Here is a 19,186-nt window from a genome sequence, read left to right as displayed (position 1 = left end):
TGCTCATGCAATTTTCTGCTTCTAGGAGTCTTATAATGTTGAGATAGAGCTTCCTGCTCGAGTTGGCTTTAGCAGAGGAGAAATCACATATCTGATCTTCCACCGAACCGAGGGACCTCACTACAGTGTTACCAGCGATGAGCAGAGTGTGAAAAACCTCTACCAGTAAGTAAAAAAATCTCAAAGTTGGGTCACAATTCTTCTTAAAGCCACATCTGGCAAACTTGTAATTTATCTGAGAATTAATTGGTCAGAAAAACAGAAATATATGAGTAGGTCAAACTTAAATTGATAATGATGTAAGAGTATTTTTGAAATGTAGGTTAATCCCGTGACACAGAAAACCGTATCTTACTCTATAAACTTTTCTTTGAAATGCTAGTGAAAATGTAGCTAGATAGGAAACTTTACACTTTACAAAATAGAAAGCTAAGCAGGCTATTCAAACAAAGCAGCTGTTCTCCGTTAGCTGTTGTTGCTAACGAGCAAAACACATGTATGGCTGCCTTTAATTAGATAACGTCACAGTACTTTGGTTGTAATAGAAGGGTTGGCTAGCAAACCAACTGACACTATCCAAACACAAACTTAGAATTGCACCACATATCTGATCTTTAGCCGAACTGAGGGGACCTCGCTCACTGCAAATAGTTGGCTAGCAACTGAAATACCAGCACACTGAAATACCAGAAAAACACTGTTCTTGTGTTAGTAAAAGTTCAATTCATAATAATAAAACATATTGAAATTGAGGTTAATTATGTGACACAGAAAGCAGTATTTAGCTCTATAAACCTTATTATAAAATACTGTAAATTGTAGATAATTTTTTTTAGGAAAGCTAATGCTACATTCCACAAAGAGTTAGCTATTTACTAACTAGCTAGCAGCTTGAGCAAAGCAGCTGTTGTCCGTTAGCTGTTAGCTGTTGCTGCTAACACGGCTGTAATGCTTGCTTTGACGATGAAGAAAAAAGTTATTTGCATAATAAAGTGTTCATAGTGAGAGTTAGCTCACAAATAAGATGTGGTAACTAGCACAAAAAAGCTTTTCACCTTCGTCTCTGGGCAAATTACCTCTAACATGAAGGGTGTGCTTTGAACCTGAAAATAATGAATCTCACTTGCTCTCTAGGGTCGGTAATACAGGAATTCCAGGTGTTTGGCTTTTCCACACTGGGAACAGTTATTCTTTCGGCAACATTGTTCCTGCATCCATCAGTGGCCTCCTTGTTACCCCACCAGTTCGAGGACATGGCCTCTCCCTGGTAATCTAGTTTTTCTGCTTAATTCATTTGATTTACCCTCAAGAGGTGTTTGCAGAAAACTCCTCTGACCCCTCCATGGTTTCTGCTTCTAGGACACCACCACAGCCGAGTATGGTGAGTTTGAGGAATACTCCGACAACACTTTCGACCCTGATAACCAGGAGGAAGAAGATGATTACCCTCTGACAGGTGGGGACCCCGAATTCCAGACAGCCCCTGCTGGCGGTGACCACTCAGAGTCCCTTCAACCAGCAAGTCCTGATGCTCCCTCGTCCCCTTCGGAGGATACTCGTCATCAGGTGGCGTACGGTAGCGAAGATGTGCCATTGACCTCTGAACCCAGGTACAACTCAGAGCCAGCAGTGAGGCAGTATGCTCCCCCTAATTCTCCAGAAAGAGGCCAGCAGACTCAGGAACAGCAACCACAGGTAACAGTAAAACGTCCCTGCACATGAAAATAATTAACATGTCATACTGGCAAACATTTTAAGATGGACAAAGTTTTAATTTCTTTTTTTTAATCAAAAACACAAAATACAAACATGCAAAGCCGATAGACCATAATTGGGTTATGGGACAAGAGTTCCTGATATTTCTCCTGCAGACAGCAGCACTTAGTGGCAAACTGTTCCAATTCTGAGAAAATATTTCTTATTGTAGCGGATATATGAAAAAAAAGAAGAGGAATTTAAATTGGCAGCGCTGTCAGTACTGTCAGAGTTTTGTAATGACAATTTGAAATTGTAGTTGCTTTTTGTAAATTCTGTGGTTACGATGGAACGCTCTTATGGAGACAGCAAAACGCTGGCAAATCTGCAATCATTATACCCTACATACTGTACACAAAATGTGAAGTATGCGCTGATCATAGCTGTCTGGTTTGAAGCATCTGGAGAGAGTTAACGTATGACAAACAGTACAAATATATTTTCAGTTAAACATAGCCTTCTCCCTGTAGGTTCCCCTGGAGGTGGTGGATGTCTACCCCCCTCACAGGAATGAACCACCTCTTTCCCCTGGAGGTCACGTGGTCAGCGTGGACGAAGACGATGTTGATTTTGACACAGGAGGTAGCCGATGAATATGAATGAATATGAATATATATGAAGTTGTCCGCTTAAGTTATTTGAGAAACAGGAGGGTAGCGTTCCCTTTCCAACTGCACGCGGAGCTGCTCAGCAGCTGGCAGTACAATACTGCCGTTGTGCCGGGCAGTTCCCAGGTATGTGCGTGTGTGTGTCTGTGTGTGTGTGTGTGTGGGTGTGGGTGGGTGTGTGTTAAACGCTCCCTCCCCTGCAACTACTCCCACAGGCTTTTGCCGTAAACAAGAATGTGTTCTCAGGCAACTTGCCTGGTTACATAAGGGTCAAAAAGCCCATCTAATTAAGTCATTTAACTCAGTTTGGAGTGATGTAATACATTTCTTTCTTAGAAAATGCAAGGATTTTTTTTTTTTTACTCAGGCAATCCCTCATTTAGTATTTAAAACAGTTCTCATATCTTGTTTCAAACTAATTGTGTGCACTCCAGGAAAACTAGATTATAAGACTTAAAAAAACAGCCAAAACTAGGATTTTTTCAAAAGAGTGGTTGTGTGACACTTAAGAAACGTCTAAACATTAAGAAAATCAAGCCAATACACGTACCTAGATTTTCTCAGTACTGTTCATGAAACTCAGTCAGGGCTTAAAAATCGTTGCAATATTTGGGTTTCCCTCCACAGCATTAGCACGTCTGTATGTTTATGTGTGGAAAACACAGTGATTTGTCTCCTGTGTGTGTGTGTGTGTGTGTGTGTGTGTGTGTGTGTGTGTGTGTGTGTGTGTGTGTGTGTGTGTGTGTGTGTGTGTGCGTGTGTGTGTGTGTGTGTGTGCAGTTCCTTAGAAAATATCCTGACATCCTGTGTCCATCTGAATGTGTGTGTGTGCGTGTATGTGTGTGTGTGTGTGTGTGTGTGTGTGTGTGTGTGTGTGTGTGTGTGTGTGTGTGTGTGTGTGTGTATGATGATAGAATGCTGCATCCTTTAAGTTTGAGCTACTTTACTATTTTAGCTCTGCCTTCCCACAAATTACTTCATATTAACATTTCAATATTTCGTTCCGTCTGAGACTTCATAGATTCAGCGGTCTGAGAAAGGTCGGTGTAATTCATACTTCATGTCTGCTCAGCAACGCTGACTATCAAGTTCTTCTTTTTGTTTATTCCAAATAAATGAAGAACAAGGGCATCGCTTCCTGTGTGTCAGACAGAGGATTTATTCTCAGTGTTTAGAGCAGCACATGTAAACACTTACAAGTACATATACTGTAGAAATACAGTGCTCTATTCAGAGTGTATACCAATGCATTTCAGGCTTCATCAACACTACGTTTTCAATAAACAATCTCGTTTTACTTTCAGAAATCATATCCGTTTAGACTAACGCGCCAGAAAATGCTTATCTCATGTCCACTCGAATAAACGGGGCATGTGCGTGTAGCTGGTTGCTTAGTTGTTAACATTACGGGGCGAAAAGCAAGACCAGAGATTTCTTTTAACCGCACAACAGCTGCTAGCATAGGCAAGAAGAAAGGGCCGCGTGAAAGGAGCAGGACGCATCAGGGAAGGACGATCACGACTGCTGAGAGCCAATTGGGATGCAAGCATGGGACAATGTTTTCAAAAGTCTCTGTTTCTGCCGGCCAGACTCAACGTAAAGTTTTCAAACTAAAACGGGGTCAGAGTTGGCAGAAGTGTCAAAACTGTGTGCGTATTGGAGACGTGTTGCCGGACACTAGGCGTGAAAGTAGCAAGAGTTATGCATTTAAAATGAAAACGTATTATATCGATGTGGATCTTAGATGACTTTGGGAGTTTATGTAGCAAACAGTGAATATGTGTGCGTGTGTGTGTGTGTGTGTGTGTGTGTGTGTGTGTGTGTGTGTGTGTGTGTGAGTGAGTGGATTAGTGGGTGTGGGAGACATGACTGCAACAGCTGGTTTCTGTCCAAGTAGTGCCTCAACATGCGTCTGTGTGTGTGTGTGTGTGTGTGTGTGTGTGTGTGTGTGTGTGTGTGTGTGTATACCTTCCCCTGTCTTCTTCTTTGCTCGGTCCATCTGTACTTGTATGGTAACAACCTTAAATGTTCTGTCTCCATTTAAACATTCATATCTGTGTGACGTAAATACTGGAAACAGAAGAAATGTATCTTCCCAGCTTTCAAGCGAAGCTCAACAACAGTGCTGGTGGTCTGCGTGTACATCTTTCTCTGTTTTGTCCTGTTGCCATTTCCCCTAGGATCTTGGATAGGAGACTGTAGGATATTAATTATATACGTATTGTATTATTTATTACTACTTATTCTCTCTTCCTCCCTCTCTCTCAGTGATTCAGTATACCACAGAGAATAAGGAAACGTGTGCCAGGTATGTGTGAGCATGATATATACCTGCTGCTGGTGTATCAAACTATTTGTAATGGTTGTTGTACTGACAGCGTTGCATTGTGGGTGATGTAGGCAAAGAAGAGGAATGTGTGCAATGCAAAAGACAATATCTCCTTTTTTTCTTTTTTTAAAGCATTAAACGTCTTTTTCTTTGCTCTCTCTTCTCGTTCTAGATTTCAACAGCAGTGCTCCCAGAATGCATTTTGCTCCGACTACGCCACAGGGTTCTGCTGTTACTGCCGGCCCGGCTTCTATGGCAACGGACGCCAGTGTCTACCCGAGGGTTCGAGCGCCACCGAGATACATTCATCTTACACTTAAATGTAGTAGCATTATCTTTTTGCTGTAACCCCCCGTGTTGCTCCTTCAGGCGCTCCACAGCGAGTTAGCGGTAAGGTGAGCGGAACAGTGACCGTGGGTTCGACTCCGGTGAAGCTGAACAACATTGATCTTCACGCCTACATCGTGGTGGGCGATGGCAGAGCGTACACTGCCATCAGCGAGGTAGGAGTTTATAAGGAATCTTAATTCCTATGAAAATATGAATTCTCTGGTCTCTGGTTTCTCTGGATGTGCCCTTTTGTAAGCTCTGTGTTGATTGGTCAGGTACCAGAGCCAGTGGGTTGGGCTCTGATGCCGCTCGCACCAATCGGAGAGCTGTTTGGATGGCTGTTCGCTCTGGAGCTGCCCAATAGCCAAGCGGGATTCAAAATCACTGGTAAACCGTGTGTGTGTGTGTGTGTGTGTGTGTGTGTGTGTGTGTGTGCGTGTGTGTGTGTGTGTGTGTGTGTGTGTGTGTGTGTGTGTTTTGGCCTCCCAGCCAGCTGTATCGTCTCCAGGGATGTGATGTGATATCACACTCCCCTCTCTAATAGGAAACAGCTATGTGTGTGTGTGTGTGTGTGTGTGTGTGTGTGTGTGTGTGTGTGTGTGTGTGTGTGTGTTTGTGATAGAACATGCATGTGTGATACAACCATTGCACACATTCCACTCTTTTATGATATAACCGCTGCACCGTCGGTGTGTGAAGATAATCTATAAATAGTCGAACAGAAGAAGAAGAATTGATTATTGGGCCACCAGGTGCTGAGTTCACTCGTCGTGCCGAGGTGATCTTCTACCCCGGCAACCAGCGCCTGTCAATCATCCAGACGGGCCGCGGCCTCGACGACCACAATCACCTCACCGTGGACACCGTTGTCAATGGCGACGTGCCCTTCCTGCCCCCTGGAGCGGAGGTTACCATGGATCCATTCAAGGAGATCTACCAGTACTACCCATCCGGTAACCATACCAACCACAAAAGACGCATCCTGTGCTACGTTTTCATGCCTCTGTGCGCCCTAAAAACATGTTCTACTCCCCAGTCGCCACCTCCACCTCCGTGAGGGAGTACTCGGTGGTTTCAGCCGAGCGCGGCGCCGAGTCCTTCTCCTTCCAGCTGAAGCAGAACATCACCTACCGCGACTGTCGACACGACAACCGCGCCGCCGTCCCGGAGACGCTGCAGATCACCATGGAGAGGGTGTTTGTGATGTACGTCAAGGAGGAGCGGATCCTGAGATACGCCATCACCAACAAGATCAGCCCAGTCGGAGGTGAGTCCAACCGCGATCAGGCGGCTACGATCTTCATCCTCTCGGCTGAATTGGGTTGAATTAAATACATTACATTACATTTAGCTGACGCTTTTATCCAAAGCGACTTACAATAAGTGCATTCAACCATGAGTACAAACTCAGAACAACAAGAATCAAGAAAGTACAATTTCTTCAATAAAGTTAAACCACAAAGTGCTATCAGTAAGTGGCATTAAAGTGCTACTAAAGTGCTACTACGGTGCTACCTTCTTTATTCAAGGTGTAGTCGAAAAAGATGCGTTTTTAGTTTGCGGCGGATGTAGAGACTTTCTGCTGTCCTGATGTCAATGGGGAGCTCATTCCACCTTTGAGGAGCCAGGACAGCAAACAGTCGTGACTTGGTTGAGTGTTTAGCTCGCAGTGACAGAGCTACAAGCCGATTGGCAGAAGCCATACATAGATTCAGTTCCACACAAGCATCCTCCTCTTTCTCCTCTTTCTCCTCTTTCTCCTCTTCTTAATATTAAGGGTGACTCACAAACAACACTGTCAACATTGTCAACAGCTTTGTGTACGATGTCCAGCATCTCTCGTGACCACTCAGAGGTCTGCAGTGTTTTAACTCCACCTTCTAGTATCGCCTCATCTCACGAGGTGCTACCAGATCGGGTACTACCCTAAATTAGCTTTTGCTAATGGAAAACCCCAACCTAAAAGAGCGAGTAGTGTGCTTCCCTTACGTGGAAGACACTGTCCCGCTGATAGTAGGGAAGCGAGTATCTGAGTGATTCCATTCCAGACCATCACTGTTAGTGTTTAAGTAGGAGAGCACACTCGGGGCGTCAAACATGAGGTTTTCTTGTCCCAGAGCCACAACGAGCGGCCAGACCACCTAGTGATCGAAACCTCAGCCAAACCCACACTGCAGAGTTGGACAGAGCTTCAGCTTCAAACGCACATGCTGCGAGCCGAAGGGATAATTTATACACTGAAACATTGGAAAACAATGTTCAAAAGTCTGTGTTACCTCTGCTGTTTCTGGGTTCCGTTGTGCAGGAACGGCTGCAGACTTTAAGGATCACTGCAACCACGATGTGCATCAAAGCTGACTTTGAATATGTGACTAGTTTGGTTTGGTCATTCAGGACTGAAATCGGAAGTGTTGACAGCGTCCTGTAGACTGAGCTGGTCGAGCCAATAAAGCTGAATGGAGGCCAGCGGCAAGTATGAGGAGAAGTAATGAAAATATTGTGGAGAAAAGAATATCCACACAATACTTTGAATTCTGACCAGATTGGTTTGGCTCTGTATGGAGGCAAACAACGGCCCTAAGTATTCAAATTCTATAGGCAATCAGGCGTTTTGGGGCTGATTGCTGGAAGCAGTATCGGCTGATACCGATGTGGAATTAATCATTTATCTATATGGATGTGCTCTTCTGATCTGGCTTTATTATACAAAGTACACATCAAACCATTTTGAACGAATACCGGCCCGGTAACGATCGATCGAACTCAGCGAATACCGAATTCTGATATTTTACCACAATTGTTTCATCCAGACTGGAGATCTGATCCTTCTTCAATGCTCTTTTGCTTCAGTTTGAGCTTCTCTCGCATCGTCTGCACTCGTTTTCTCCAGATAGAAGCAGGAAAACGGAGACTGCTCAAACATGGAAACGTGTATAGAAGTACAACACGTGTCACGTTCTATCAACACACGGCGGTCACGTTTTTTCTGTTTTTACCCACTCTACCTGATGAAAAGCAGACAGAGACAAGAGAATGATGGAGATGGAAAGGAAGAGATGGGGAGAAAGAGAGATCTTTTTCACCAGTTTTTGAATCCGGGCCAAGTTTCTGTCAATGAAACGTCAACACGTTGATTAAAAAGGTTGTGATGACACGTCTCACACGTGCACATGCACACGCACCGGTACATCCAGAGCACAGCTGGAAGAGCTTTCGGGGATCAGGGGTTTTGTAAACATGGGTTAAGTGGTGTGTGTGTGTGCGTGTGTGTGTGTGTGTGTGTGTGTGTGTGTGTGTGTGTGTGTGTGTGTGTGAGAGAGAGAGAGAGAAAGAGCATGTGCACGTGTTCAAGGGTCTTACACTTTCTGGGAAACAATATCCCAGCCAATGACAGATTTTCTATCGTGGGGGAGGGGTTGCCGGGCAGAATAGCTGCCCACTGATGTCATGAGAATCCGAGATTGTAGACGACCTTAAGACACTGAACTGAGAGAGAGAGAGAGAGAGAACAGATCTACTTGACTTGATGTGTTGTCAACATCTTTGTGAACAGTGTGATTCAACTTTTTTATATAAATGGGGTGAAAAAAATATTTCTATGGGCCTTTTTTAAATGGGTTTCAGTCAATGCTGTGATTGAGTAGAATGAAATGTTAGCAAGCGGAAAGGTAATTTAATATTATTCTATTCTATTTTTTTTAATATATTGTGCATTTTTATATTTATAATTGCTTTACTTGTATGTATAAATGCTGCTGCAGCGAAATAATCTATCTCATGCTAACACACGAGCAACCCGTCTATCCAGTGAGTCGAGGTGGTTCTCCACCGGCACAGTCGGGGAAATCCACTTATCCACTTTTCAATTTATCCGGGGACTTTTCACAACTTGTGCAAAGCCGCACCAGTCGTTGCCGAAACCTTGTCGGTATCTCCATGGAGATAAGCCCCTCCTCTACCGACGCTCCGACTTGCGTAGCACAAACACATGCGAGCTGATAGATACTGCTGTTCCCGAGAGAGGCGGGGCGAGCACTCACTTTTGGTGTGAACAAACCATTGAAGTTACACACACCGCTGTTAAACCTGTGTGTGTGTGTGTGTGTGTGTGTGTGTGTGTGTGTGTGTGTGTGTGCGTGTGTGTGTGTGTGTGTGTGTGTGTGTGTGAAAAAGCAACAGGTGGGAAACTGCAAGTCGTTGCTTTGATGGTGTGTGGTGTGTTCTCCACCCTCTCTCTCTCTCTCTCTCTCTCTCTCTCTCTCTCTCTCTCTCTCTCTCTTTCTCTCTCACTCTCTAATTATCTCTCCGTTTTTTTTCTCCCATCCATGTGTATCTCGCCCTCTCATCTGTGTATTTAGTACTTTGAAGAGTCCCTCTCTGTCTTAGTCTCTCTCTCTCTCTCGCTCTCTCAGATAATGAGCCAGAATTGGCCTCTGGGCTGAGGAGATGGAAGCAAGCTGTGGCTAACGTCTGTGTGTCTGATTTAGTTTAGGTGTGTTTGTGTGTGTGTGTGTTGTTGTTGTTGTTTATATGCCCTCGATGGTAAAGAAAAAGTCCATCCGAAAGCACTTAAACATCATTAAAACAGATATTAGTCTTTCAGGTGGTTTGCTTTTCTTATTCCAGTGGATAACTGTGCGTATGTAAACGCTAACGACCAACTGGACTCCAAACCTCACGGCATTTTCCCCAACATGAAGTAAAACTGTACAGACATTAAAAACCACTTCCCCAAAATGTAAGCAACTGCCACGTTTGGAATAATATGTAGATGTCGACAAAGTCGTCCATCAGAAGGGCTGCATTTCTTTCTATCCAACTGAATTTCCAGAAATGAGTCTGAGGGCTGCTGTTTAAATTGTCTCTTGCTTTGCTTTGAGGAAACCCTGAACCCATCCCCTTGTCTGTGTGGGTGTCTCTCTCCTGTGTGTGTGCGTCTAACATCATCCATGTGTCCAATGTTGAGAACATGACGTCCCATGAGAAGGCGCGGGGAGTGAGTTGACATGTGCGTTTGGTTAGGCTCTGCAATCACTGGACTTTAACCGCCGAATAATCTGGATCTCAATTCATCTCAATTCAGGACCTTTTTGCAGTAGATTGCTCTTGTTACGTGTCTCCGGATGCGATGCGGCCTTTCTCTTTCAGCTGTTTAAGACGAAACCCATTGTTGCTTTGATCTGTGCTGCTAAATCCTCTTTACTATGTTTTACAGAGATATAACAGTTCCACTCTCAGCACTCACAACTAATAGATTTTACAAGGTGTCTCTGTTGCATTTGCTTAATTACTGCGCTTCAGCTATTTATATTTACTTTATTTTCCACTCCATATATGCTCCATATATTTAGTCAATGGACCTCGTTTATAAAACACGCCTCAAACGCCCTCAAAGCTGCCGCTGCTGTACTTTTTACTTGTGCTTGTTGTATTTCTGGATTGTTGTATTGCAATTTATTTTTTACCAAAGTAGAGGACCTCAGTACTTCTTCCATCACTGCAAAGACCTTTACAAAAAGACAGCAATAATCTAAATGAAACATGGGAAACAACTTCCATTTTTCATTCAGAGATATTGTTCAAATTATTTATAGTATTTTTCTTTTATTTCTCTTAATCCAAAGCAATGTACACTCCCTGTATGTAAAAACCCGATCACACCGAAAAGCACATGTGCTGCTGTTGTTTTTTCCCATCCAGACAATCAATCAATCCAATCTGTGTCTCCTCCTCTGTGTAGTCCAGCCCACGGAGCCGGAGCTGGTCAACCCCTGCTACTCCGGGAGCCACGACTGCGACACCACGGCCCAGTGTCTCCCACTGGAGGGCCAGGACTTCCAGTGCCAGTGTGCGACTGGTTACAGAGGGGACGGACGCAATTGTTACGGTAAAGCGTCCGCACTTTATATGGCCGTGCACGTGCAGAGTACTGTCTCTCTCCATCACACGAACACATGCAGACAGAGTTACAGACGGTTCAAGGCAGAGGTCTGTGTTCCATCAACATCTGTCCATCCAGCGTAGAGGGGTCATGCAACGGCCGGCTGGAAGGAATCATCTGTACTTCTTCTCTTGTCTTACCCATAATCAGGCCTAAACGTCTCTCTCGGTCACAGAATCTGTGTTTTGTCTTGTTTATTGCACAAGACGCTTAAAAACACATTTTATAGTAACACAACAGCACCAGTAATGTTTACAGCTTTTATAGTCACACACACTTGCAGCGCGCTAGCTGTCAGGGGACCGGGTTTCCTGGCTTGTAAGGACATGGGTTCATAGAAGAACTGTCTCCCTTTTCTCTCCCTGTCTCACTGCAGACGTAGACGAGTGTGCGGAGAGCTTGAGCTCATGTGGCGCTCACGCTCAGTGCGTGAACCTTCCCGGTAGCCACCGCTGCCAGTGCCAAGGGGGCTATGAGTTTGGCTTCGACGGGCGTACCTGTGTTGGTGAGTTGCAATGAAAAAGCCCCTTAAAGAGTTATTTTTGTATTGCAATAGAGGAGTCTCTTTAAATTCACAACTAATTGGTTTCCTTTTTAGAAAAATCTAAATTTTTGTTGCTTGAATTGCATTATTCTATATTATATTCTATATTATTATATATATTGCGTCTTATCGGCTACAACTCTAAAGGTACTGTACACCAAATGAGTCACTGAAGGAATCGTTTCAGCCCTAAATCAGTCTTTGCCACTTTGTACACTCATTTACTTTCCGCTACAGCCGTATTTGGTCTGGTACGACCAGCAGCTTACAGCGGCTAAAGTTAGCTCACTTTAGATGCTGTGACATTGCAGTCGCTGATTTGATTCCTATCTAATGTACTAAAATGTCTGCTTGATAGTGGGAGAAAATCAGTCTGGAGTCTGTTGCGACTTTCCCGGTAATCCACCCAATAGTTGTTATATTTCTGTGTGGAGCAAAGTGGTGGAACAAGCGACCGTCTCTAAAGTGCTGCACGTGGCTCAGAATGAACAGGAAAAAGATTTATACTAGCCGGATATTTAGATGTAAGCACAGGTGCTTTATTAATTCCCATTAAGACCACTGTTGAAAGTTTTACTTTCAAGTTCAGTCAGCAGGCTCACCTGTGTTTTTGTGCGTGCTGAAATTGTTTCAACACCTGTTAATTATTCTCTAGAACTCCTGACAAGCCCTTTGTAGTGGTTTGTCTCTGAGCTGAGCTCCATGCCGCTCTATCATTGGACTGAAAAACGACATCAACAAAGAAATCAACTGAAGCCACTAAACATAAAGGCCTAAAAAACGTCAGCTCGAACCGCTCTTGTCTGCTGAATCGATACGTTCTCCTGCATGCACTGTAATTGTGATAAACGTGCTGCTCTTCGTGTGCAACCGACCATTTCATTCTCCCGTCGTCATCATTAACCGCTGCATATGTCGGCCACATACGAGATGTTTTGGAGCATGCGTTGCCGCATGATCTGGACGGGATCCACATATTTGTCCGAGCGCAGGCACACCATGTCTTCCTCAGCAGCAGCGCACAGCTGCAAAAGCGAGGAAACGCAGCGAGAGGGGAGGATGGGTGATACATGTGAGAACAAGAGGTGGGAATGGGAGGACTAATGTGAGAAAGAGGGGGTGAGATTAGACAGTGGAGGGGGGTGAAAGTGAGAGACAAATGGAGCAATGACACAACGTGTGTTTGGCTTTGGAATGTGTGGAGGAGAGAGGTCTGTCTGTCTGTGTGTGTGTGTGTGTTTGTGTGCGTGTGCGTGTGCGTGTGTGTGTGTGCGCGTGTGTGTGTGCGTGTGGGGGTGTCCTCCTTTCAACCATCAGTGTGAACTTTTGATGAACTTACTTCAAGCCCTCCCTACCTCCCTGCTGGACAGATACTTTACACAAGGCCTGGAAAAGATCCAAATACTGATAAGATACCACTGAACTGAATTATTTCTAGATCAAGATCGGTATAGAATTGTGGAGTTCGCCAAATGTATTACTAAATTCCAATTCGTAGGTTATGTTTTCACATTTGTGGTTGTTGTATATTTGTCTTAGATGTAGATGAATGCAGCTCCTCTCCGTGTCACATCAGCGCCAGATGTATCAACGCACTGGGTTCCTTCCGTTGTCAGTGCCAGCCTGGGTTTTATGGTGATGGTTTCTACTGTTCCCAGCAGGAAGGTCAGTGAAATGGCCACTATAGCAGTGATGCATGATTACGACGAATATCATTTGCAATACGACAGAAAGCTTTGCTTTGATATTTTTGAATTTTTGTATTGACTTAATATTACAGGAGAAATGTGCGACAGATATAAAAACACAATATATGCAAAGCCTCATCAGGACGCATCATATCATCAATGTTTGCAAAAAGATCAGCTTTAAAGTTATAATTTTCATTATCATATTTTTATAGAGTTTTTTGTACAGTTTGAGATCATTATTGTCCGTAACTCCAGTTACTTTTACAGTTCAATTTGATTAATTTGTTTTCTTTACGTATTCGGAGCTTTCCCCATGAGTTCTGATTTGTTTCTTTATTAAAACGTTGTAGATATAGTGATAGAAACCTGTTAGAAATTACACTTTGTTTGATAGGAACATAAACAGATATAGAAATATGTATGCATTATATGGAAATAACTGATACATTTGGTCTATGATTAACTATACATATCCAATATAAACCAACTACAAAGATGTAGGGGGAAAGAGAAGAAACAACAGTAAAATATAAATCTATATATATGTATGTATTATTTGTCTACAGGACAGACAGTTCGGCCAAGGAGCCAGTGTGAGCACCACAGAGACAGCCTGCAGAGCGGGGCGGAGCAACGACCGAGTCTCGGAGCCTTCGTCCCTCAGTGCGACTCTGACGGACGCTACCGACCGCTGCAGGTGACGGAGAGAGTGAGAAAGTATGTGGCCGACTGATGACTTGAGTGAAGTGCTGATTTGGAAACGTTCGATGATTCATTTCAGTGCCACGGCTCCACTGGACATTGTTGGTGTGTGGACGTTAGGGGGCAGGAGAGAGCAGCAACCAGGACGCCACCTGGTACCCCACCCAGAGACTGCGACAGGCCAGGTGAGACATGATAAAACACATCTACAGTTGCATCAAAAAGCATCAAGTGAAACTGGAGAATGACATTATTGTCATCCCTCCAGACGAAACAGAGCGTCCTAAAACTCACTGTGAGCACCACAGAGACGGTGTGCAGACCAGCAGTCCAGAGGGACATCCTGCTGGAGCCTACGTACCTCAGTGTGATGATAACGGACAGTACGCTGCTACACAGGTTTGTCACAAATTAAGTGTCTAAAAAGACTCTTTATCACCTCAAAACTAAAGGATGTTAATTTAATATCATACTGATCAAATATGGCATGTTATTGATTTTATTGCGGTTATTATTTACTGCAGTGCCACGGCTCCACTGGACATTGTTGGTGTGTGGACGGTAACGGACAGGAGAGAGCCGGAACAAGAACACCACCTGGTACAACGCATACAGACTGCAGCAAACCAGGTGAGGAACATACATTCTTCTGGGTCCATTTAAAATGAAGATTGATGAAATCCATTTGGTCAGATTGTTCTACACAAAGACATGAATATAATTGTACTTACTTGCAAGGGTATACAGTTAGGGAACTTGTGAGAGATGTAAAAAAAGGTCAAAATCTAAACCGTCGAGGCATTTTGGCTTTTAGTCCCGAGTGCAGGTCAAGCTCCAAACACACTGAGACCTGCGTTTCCCATCAGGCAACTTTCAGTAGACCCTCCTTGCCTGGTAAATACCCATGTCTTTAAAACTCACATCAATGTATGGTCTCCTAGCCCAAGGTGAGATAAGCCAGACGACATCACTATGACATCATCAGGGGTATTTCCTCAGGCTTGACAGAGCTCTTCACACGCTGAGCTGGATGACCCATAACCAGTAAACTAAACTTCCTGTGTAAACTCACAGGAGGGCCCCGGTAAAAGCCAATGAGGCAAAACATAATTTAAAAGGTATTAACATTAGCTGCTGATCTAAACTTTGATCCACTTTGGTACATTTTGCACTTGAATCACAAAAACATCTCCTGTACGCAGATGACACCATCCTGGTGTGCATCATCTCCAGCAAGGAGGAGAAAAGATCAAACTTAACTTCGGGACCAAGCTTAGCCTTAGAAAGTGTCTGATTCACCACTTTCCACTGTTTGAATGCTAATTATTGAATGGAAAACTGCCTTGAAGCTTATTATATAATTGGGATATGATGGGGTTGAAAGGTTCGTGAAAAAGGATCACACAACAGCGCATTCTTTATACATTTGTTTTATTTCCTCCACAGATGAACCAGAGCGTCCTAAAACTCACTGTGAGCACCACAGAGACGGTGTGCAGACCACTGACAGAGAGGGATATCCTGTAGTTGGAGCCTACGTCCCTCAGTGTGATGATAACGGACAGTACAGATCATTACAAGTCAGTGTTTGTAATTGATTTAATACATGACATATTCTTTTCAAATCAGTAATTCAACTGCAATTTCTAAACTTAAAATACTGGTATTGTTATTGCAGTGTCACGGCTCCACTGGACATTGTTGGTGTGTGGACGGTAACGGACAGGAGAGAGCCGGAACAAGAACACCACCTGGTACAACGCATACAGACTGCAGCAAACCAGGTGAGGAACATACATTCTTCTGGGTCCATTTAAAATGAAGATCGATAAAAACTATTTGGTCAGATTGTTCTACACGAAGACACAAATGTTATTTTGCTTACTTACAAGTGTATACCGTTAGGGAACTTGTGAGAGACGTAGAAAAAGGTCCAAATCTAAACCGTCGAGGCATTTTGGCTTTTAGTCCCGAGTGCAGGTCAAGCTCCAAACACACTTTCAGTAGATCCTCCTTGCCTGGTAAACACCCATGTCTTTCAAACTCACATCAATGTATGGTCTCCTAGCCCACGGTGGGGGTATTTCCTCAGACTTGACAGAGCTCTTCACACGCTGTGCTGGATGACCCATAACCAGTAAACTAAACTTCCTGTGTAAACTCACAGGAGGGCCCCGGTAAAAGCCAATGACGCAAAAGATTATAAACTAAAAAATTATAAACTTTCACACCAGGATGCATCGTTAGCTGCTGATTTAAACTTTGATCCACTTTGGTACGTCTGGCCATTGAAACAAGAAAAATGCTCACATATGCAGATGACACCATGCTGGTGTGCATAATCGTTCAGCAGGGAGGAGAAAAGATCAAACTTAAAATCCTTTAAAAACAGTGTGTGAAAATCCCCCTGCGCCTATTACCAGACACAAAACAACAACATCTTTTTTTTATGTTTCCTTACTTACTTATATCCGGAACCACAACGTTGTTTTACTTCATTTAAATTGCTACAATACCACAACCCTTGTGAGAAGATACATCTGGTGTAAAACATAATTAAAGTAACCATTAAGTGTAAGTACTTACGTAAACTCCATCAGCTTCGTCAACTTCTATGGCGGACCTTAAGGTTTTACTAAATCCTTAATAAGTAGCCTTACAAAGTCGGATTTCACTAACAAACACATCTCTGTTACCCTACGGGCTTGTGTGAGTCTAAATATAAAATGTAAGCTTTCCAGACCCCCTAGAAATCACAAAACGGGCAGAGTATTTTTTTTTTATTCCTCCGTCTCACGTTCTCTCGTCCTCAAGGCTTCCTGCTCTGCTCACGTTCTGCACACGTTCCTAAAACCACGCCATACAGCAAGTGTGAAGGAGACGGACATTTTAAATCCCAGCATGCCCCATTCAGATAATCTTTTGGCATAAAATAAGTAATTCTTACATTTTTTAACCGAACGACACAATTCTTTGACTGAAACTCCTTTGAACACCCAAATGCTGTGTTTTATTGTGATTTGTGTTGCATATTCAGCTTTTGTAGGTCCTAATCTTTCCAAAAAGTTGTCTTATTAGAATGTGGGCTGTTGTTAGGGCACCATAATCCAGTTTGAAAAACTCTGTGACCGCTCAAGGAGACATTTTTGGGAAATCTTGCTCATATTGTGCTGGATGTTCATAGATATGATCAAAATATCTTTTAAAAGTGATTTTTTTGCAGATATACATTTTTTTCCCAAGACCTTGCTGAACAAATACATACAATAAACACAAGTATTGGAATTAATTTGGGGTTCCTACGACGACTCAAACACAGGGAAAAAGAAAGAAAAGGTCTCGAGCCAAAATGGGTTCCACCGTTTTCAAAGTGTACTTCCAAACCAAGCTTGGCCTTAGAAACTGTCCGGGTTTCCACTGTTTGAATGCTAATTATTTAATGGACAAATTGCGTTGAACCCTATAATTTAAGTAAGATATGATGGTGTCAAAAGATGTATGAAAAATTATCACATAATTGTTAAACAGCAATTTTTGTTTTCTTCCTTTATAGACGAACCAGAGCGTCCTAAAACTCACTGTGAGCACCACAGAGACGGTGTGCAGACCAGCAGTCCAGAGGGACATCCTGTTGGAGCCTACGTACCTCAGTGTGATGATAATGGACAGTACGCCGCTACACAGGTTTGTCACATAAAAAGTGTCTTAAAAGACTCTTTTTCGCCTCAAAACTAAAGGAGGTTAACTTAAGATCATACTGATAAAATGTGGTTTGTTATTGATGTTATTGCTGTTGTTATTTACTGCAGTGTCACGGCTCCACTGGACATTGTTGGTGTGTGGACGGTAACGGACAGGAGAGAGCCGGAACAAGAACACCACCTGGTACAACGCATACAGACTGCAGCAAACCAGGTGAGGAACATACATTCTTCTGGGTCCATTTAAAATGAAGATTGATGAAATCCATTTGGTCAGATTGTTCTACACAAAGACATGAATATAGTTGTACTTACATGCAAGGGTATACAGTTAGAGAACTTGTGAGAGATGTAAAAAAAGGTCAAAATCTAAACCGTCGAGGCATTTTGGCTTTTAGTCCCGAGTGCAGGTCAAGCTCCAAACACACTGAGACCTGCGTTTCCCATCAGGCAACTTTCAGTAGACCCTCCTTACCTGGTAAACACCCATGTCTTTAAAACTTATAACAATGTATGGTCTCCTAGCCCAAGGTGAGATAAGCCAGACGACATCACTATGACATCATCAGGGGTATTTCCTCAGACTTGACAGAGCTCTTCACACGCTGAGCTGGATGACCCATAACCAGTCAACTAAACTTCCTGTGTAAACTCACAGGAGGGCCCCGGTAAAAGCCAATGAGGCCAAAAATTATAAACTACAAAAGTATAAACTTTCACACCAGGATGTATTATTAGCTGATGATCTAAACTTTGATCTACTTTGGTACGTCTGGCCATTGAATCAAGAAATATTCTCACATACGTTGATGACACCATCCTGGTGTGTATAATTGTTCAGCAGGGAAGAGAACAGATCAAACTGAACTTCCAAACCGAGCTTAGCCTTAGAAACTGTCCAGGACACCACTTTCCACTGTTTGAATGCTAATTATGTAATGACCAAATTACATTGAACCCTGTCATTTAAGTAGGATATGATGGTGTCAAAAGATGTGTGAAAAAGTATCACATATCTGTTCAACAGCAATTTTTGTTTTCTTCCTTTATAGACGAACCAGAGCGTCCTAAAACTCACTGTGAGCACCACAGAGACGGTGTGCAGACCAGCAGTCCAGAGGGACATCCTGTTGGAGCCTACGTACCTCAGTGTGATGATAACGGACAGTACGCTGCCACACAGGTTTGTCACAAATAAAGTGCCTGAAAATACTCTTTATCACCTCAAAACTAAAGGATGTTAATTTAATATCATACTGATCAAATATGGCATGTTATTGATTTTATTGCGGTTATTATTTACTGCAGTGCCACGGCTCCACTGGACATTGTTGGTGTGTGGACGGTAACGGACAGGAGAGAGCCGGAACAAGAACACCACCTGGTACAACGCATACAGACTGCAGCAAACCAGGTGAGGAACATACATTCTTCTGGGTCCATTTAAAATGAAGATTGATGAAATCCATTTGGTCAGATTGTTCTACACAAAGACATGAATATAATTGTACTTACTTGCAAGGGTATACAGTTAGGGAACTTGTGAGAGATGTAAAAAAAGGTCAAAATCTAAACCGTCGAGGCA

At 43.2% G+C, this 19,186-nt stretch overlaps 1 protein-coding gene across 1 annotated transcript in view; it reads left to right on the top strand.

Moving 5' to 3' along the window:
- The window catches only part of nid2a (nidogen 2a (osteonidogen)), a gene marked incomplete at its 5' end in the record, with an annotated part of 43,832 nt that overhangs the window by 11,386 nt on the left and 13,260 nt on the right, over positions 1-19,186 (top strand). Inside the window, 23 exons of the mRNA XM_079236666.1 lie at positions 26-165; positions 1,135-1,267; positions 1,360-1,695; positions 2,226-2,337; positions 4,632-4,677; positions 4,865-4,974; positions 5,062-5,195; positions 5,298-5,409; positions 5,775-5,975; positions 6,059-6,289; positions 10,763-10,909; positions 11,340-11,468; positions 13,047-13,172; positions 13,774-13,895; positions 13,980-14,085; positions 14,169-14,299; positions 14,425-14,530; positions 15,347-15,480; positions 15,579-15,684; positions 17,454-17,584; positions 17,710-17,815; positions 18,654-18,784; positions 18,910-19,015. Of these exons, the coding sequence (XP_079092792.1) occupies positions 26-165; positions 1,135-1,267; positions 1,360-1,695; positions 2,226-2,337; positions 4,632-4,677; positions 4,865-4,974; positions 5,062-5,195; positions 5,298-5,409; positions 5,775-5,975; positions 6,059-6,289; positions 10,763-10,909; positions 11,340-11,468; positions 13,047-13,172; positions 13,774-13,895; positions 13,980-14,085; positions 14,169-14,299; positions 14,425-14,530; positions 15,347-15,480; positions 15,579-15,684; positions 17,454-17,584; positions 17,710-17,815; positions 18,654-18,784; positions 18,910-19,015 (3,136 nt within the window). The remainder of the gene's footprint in view (positions 1-25; positions 166-1,134; positions 1,268-1,359; positions 1,696-2,225; positions 2,338-4,631; positions 4,678-4,864; positions 4,975-5,061; positions 5,196-5,297; positions 5,410-5,774; positions 5,976-6,058; positions 6,290-10,762; positions 10,910-11,339; positions 11,469-13,046; positions 13,173-13,773; positions 13,896-13,979; positions 14,086-14,168; positions 14,300-14,424; positions 14,531-15,346; positions 15,481-15,578; positions 15,685-17,453; positions 17,585-17,709; positions 17,816-18,653; positions 18,785-18,909; positions 19,016-19,186) is intronic.

The sequence above is a fragment of the Taurulus bubalis genome (genome assembly GCF_910589615.1).
Source record: "Taurulus bubalis genome assembly, chromosome: 21".
NCBI classification, from domain to species: domain Eukaryota; kingdom Metazoa; phylum Chordata; class Actinopteri; order Perciformes; family Cottidae; genus Taurulus; species Taurulus bubalis.
Note: the sequence above shows the minus strand (reverse complement) of the source record. Positions and strands in the feature narration are given on the sequence as shown.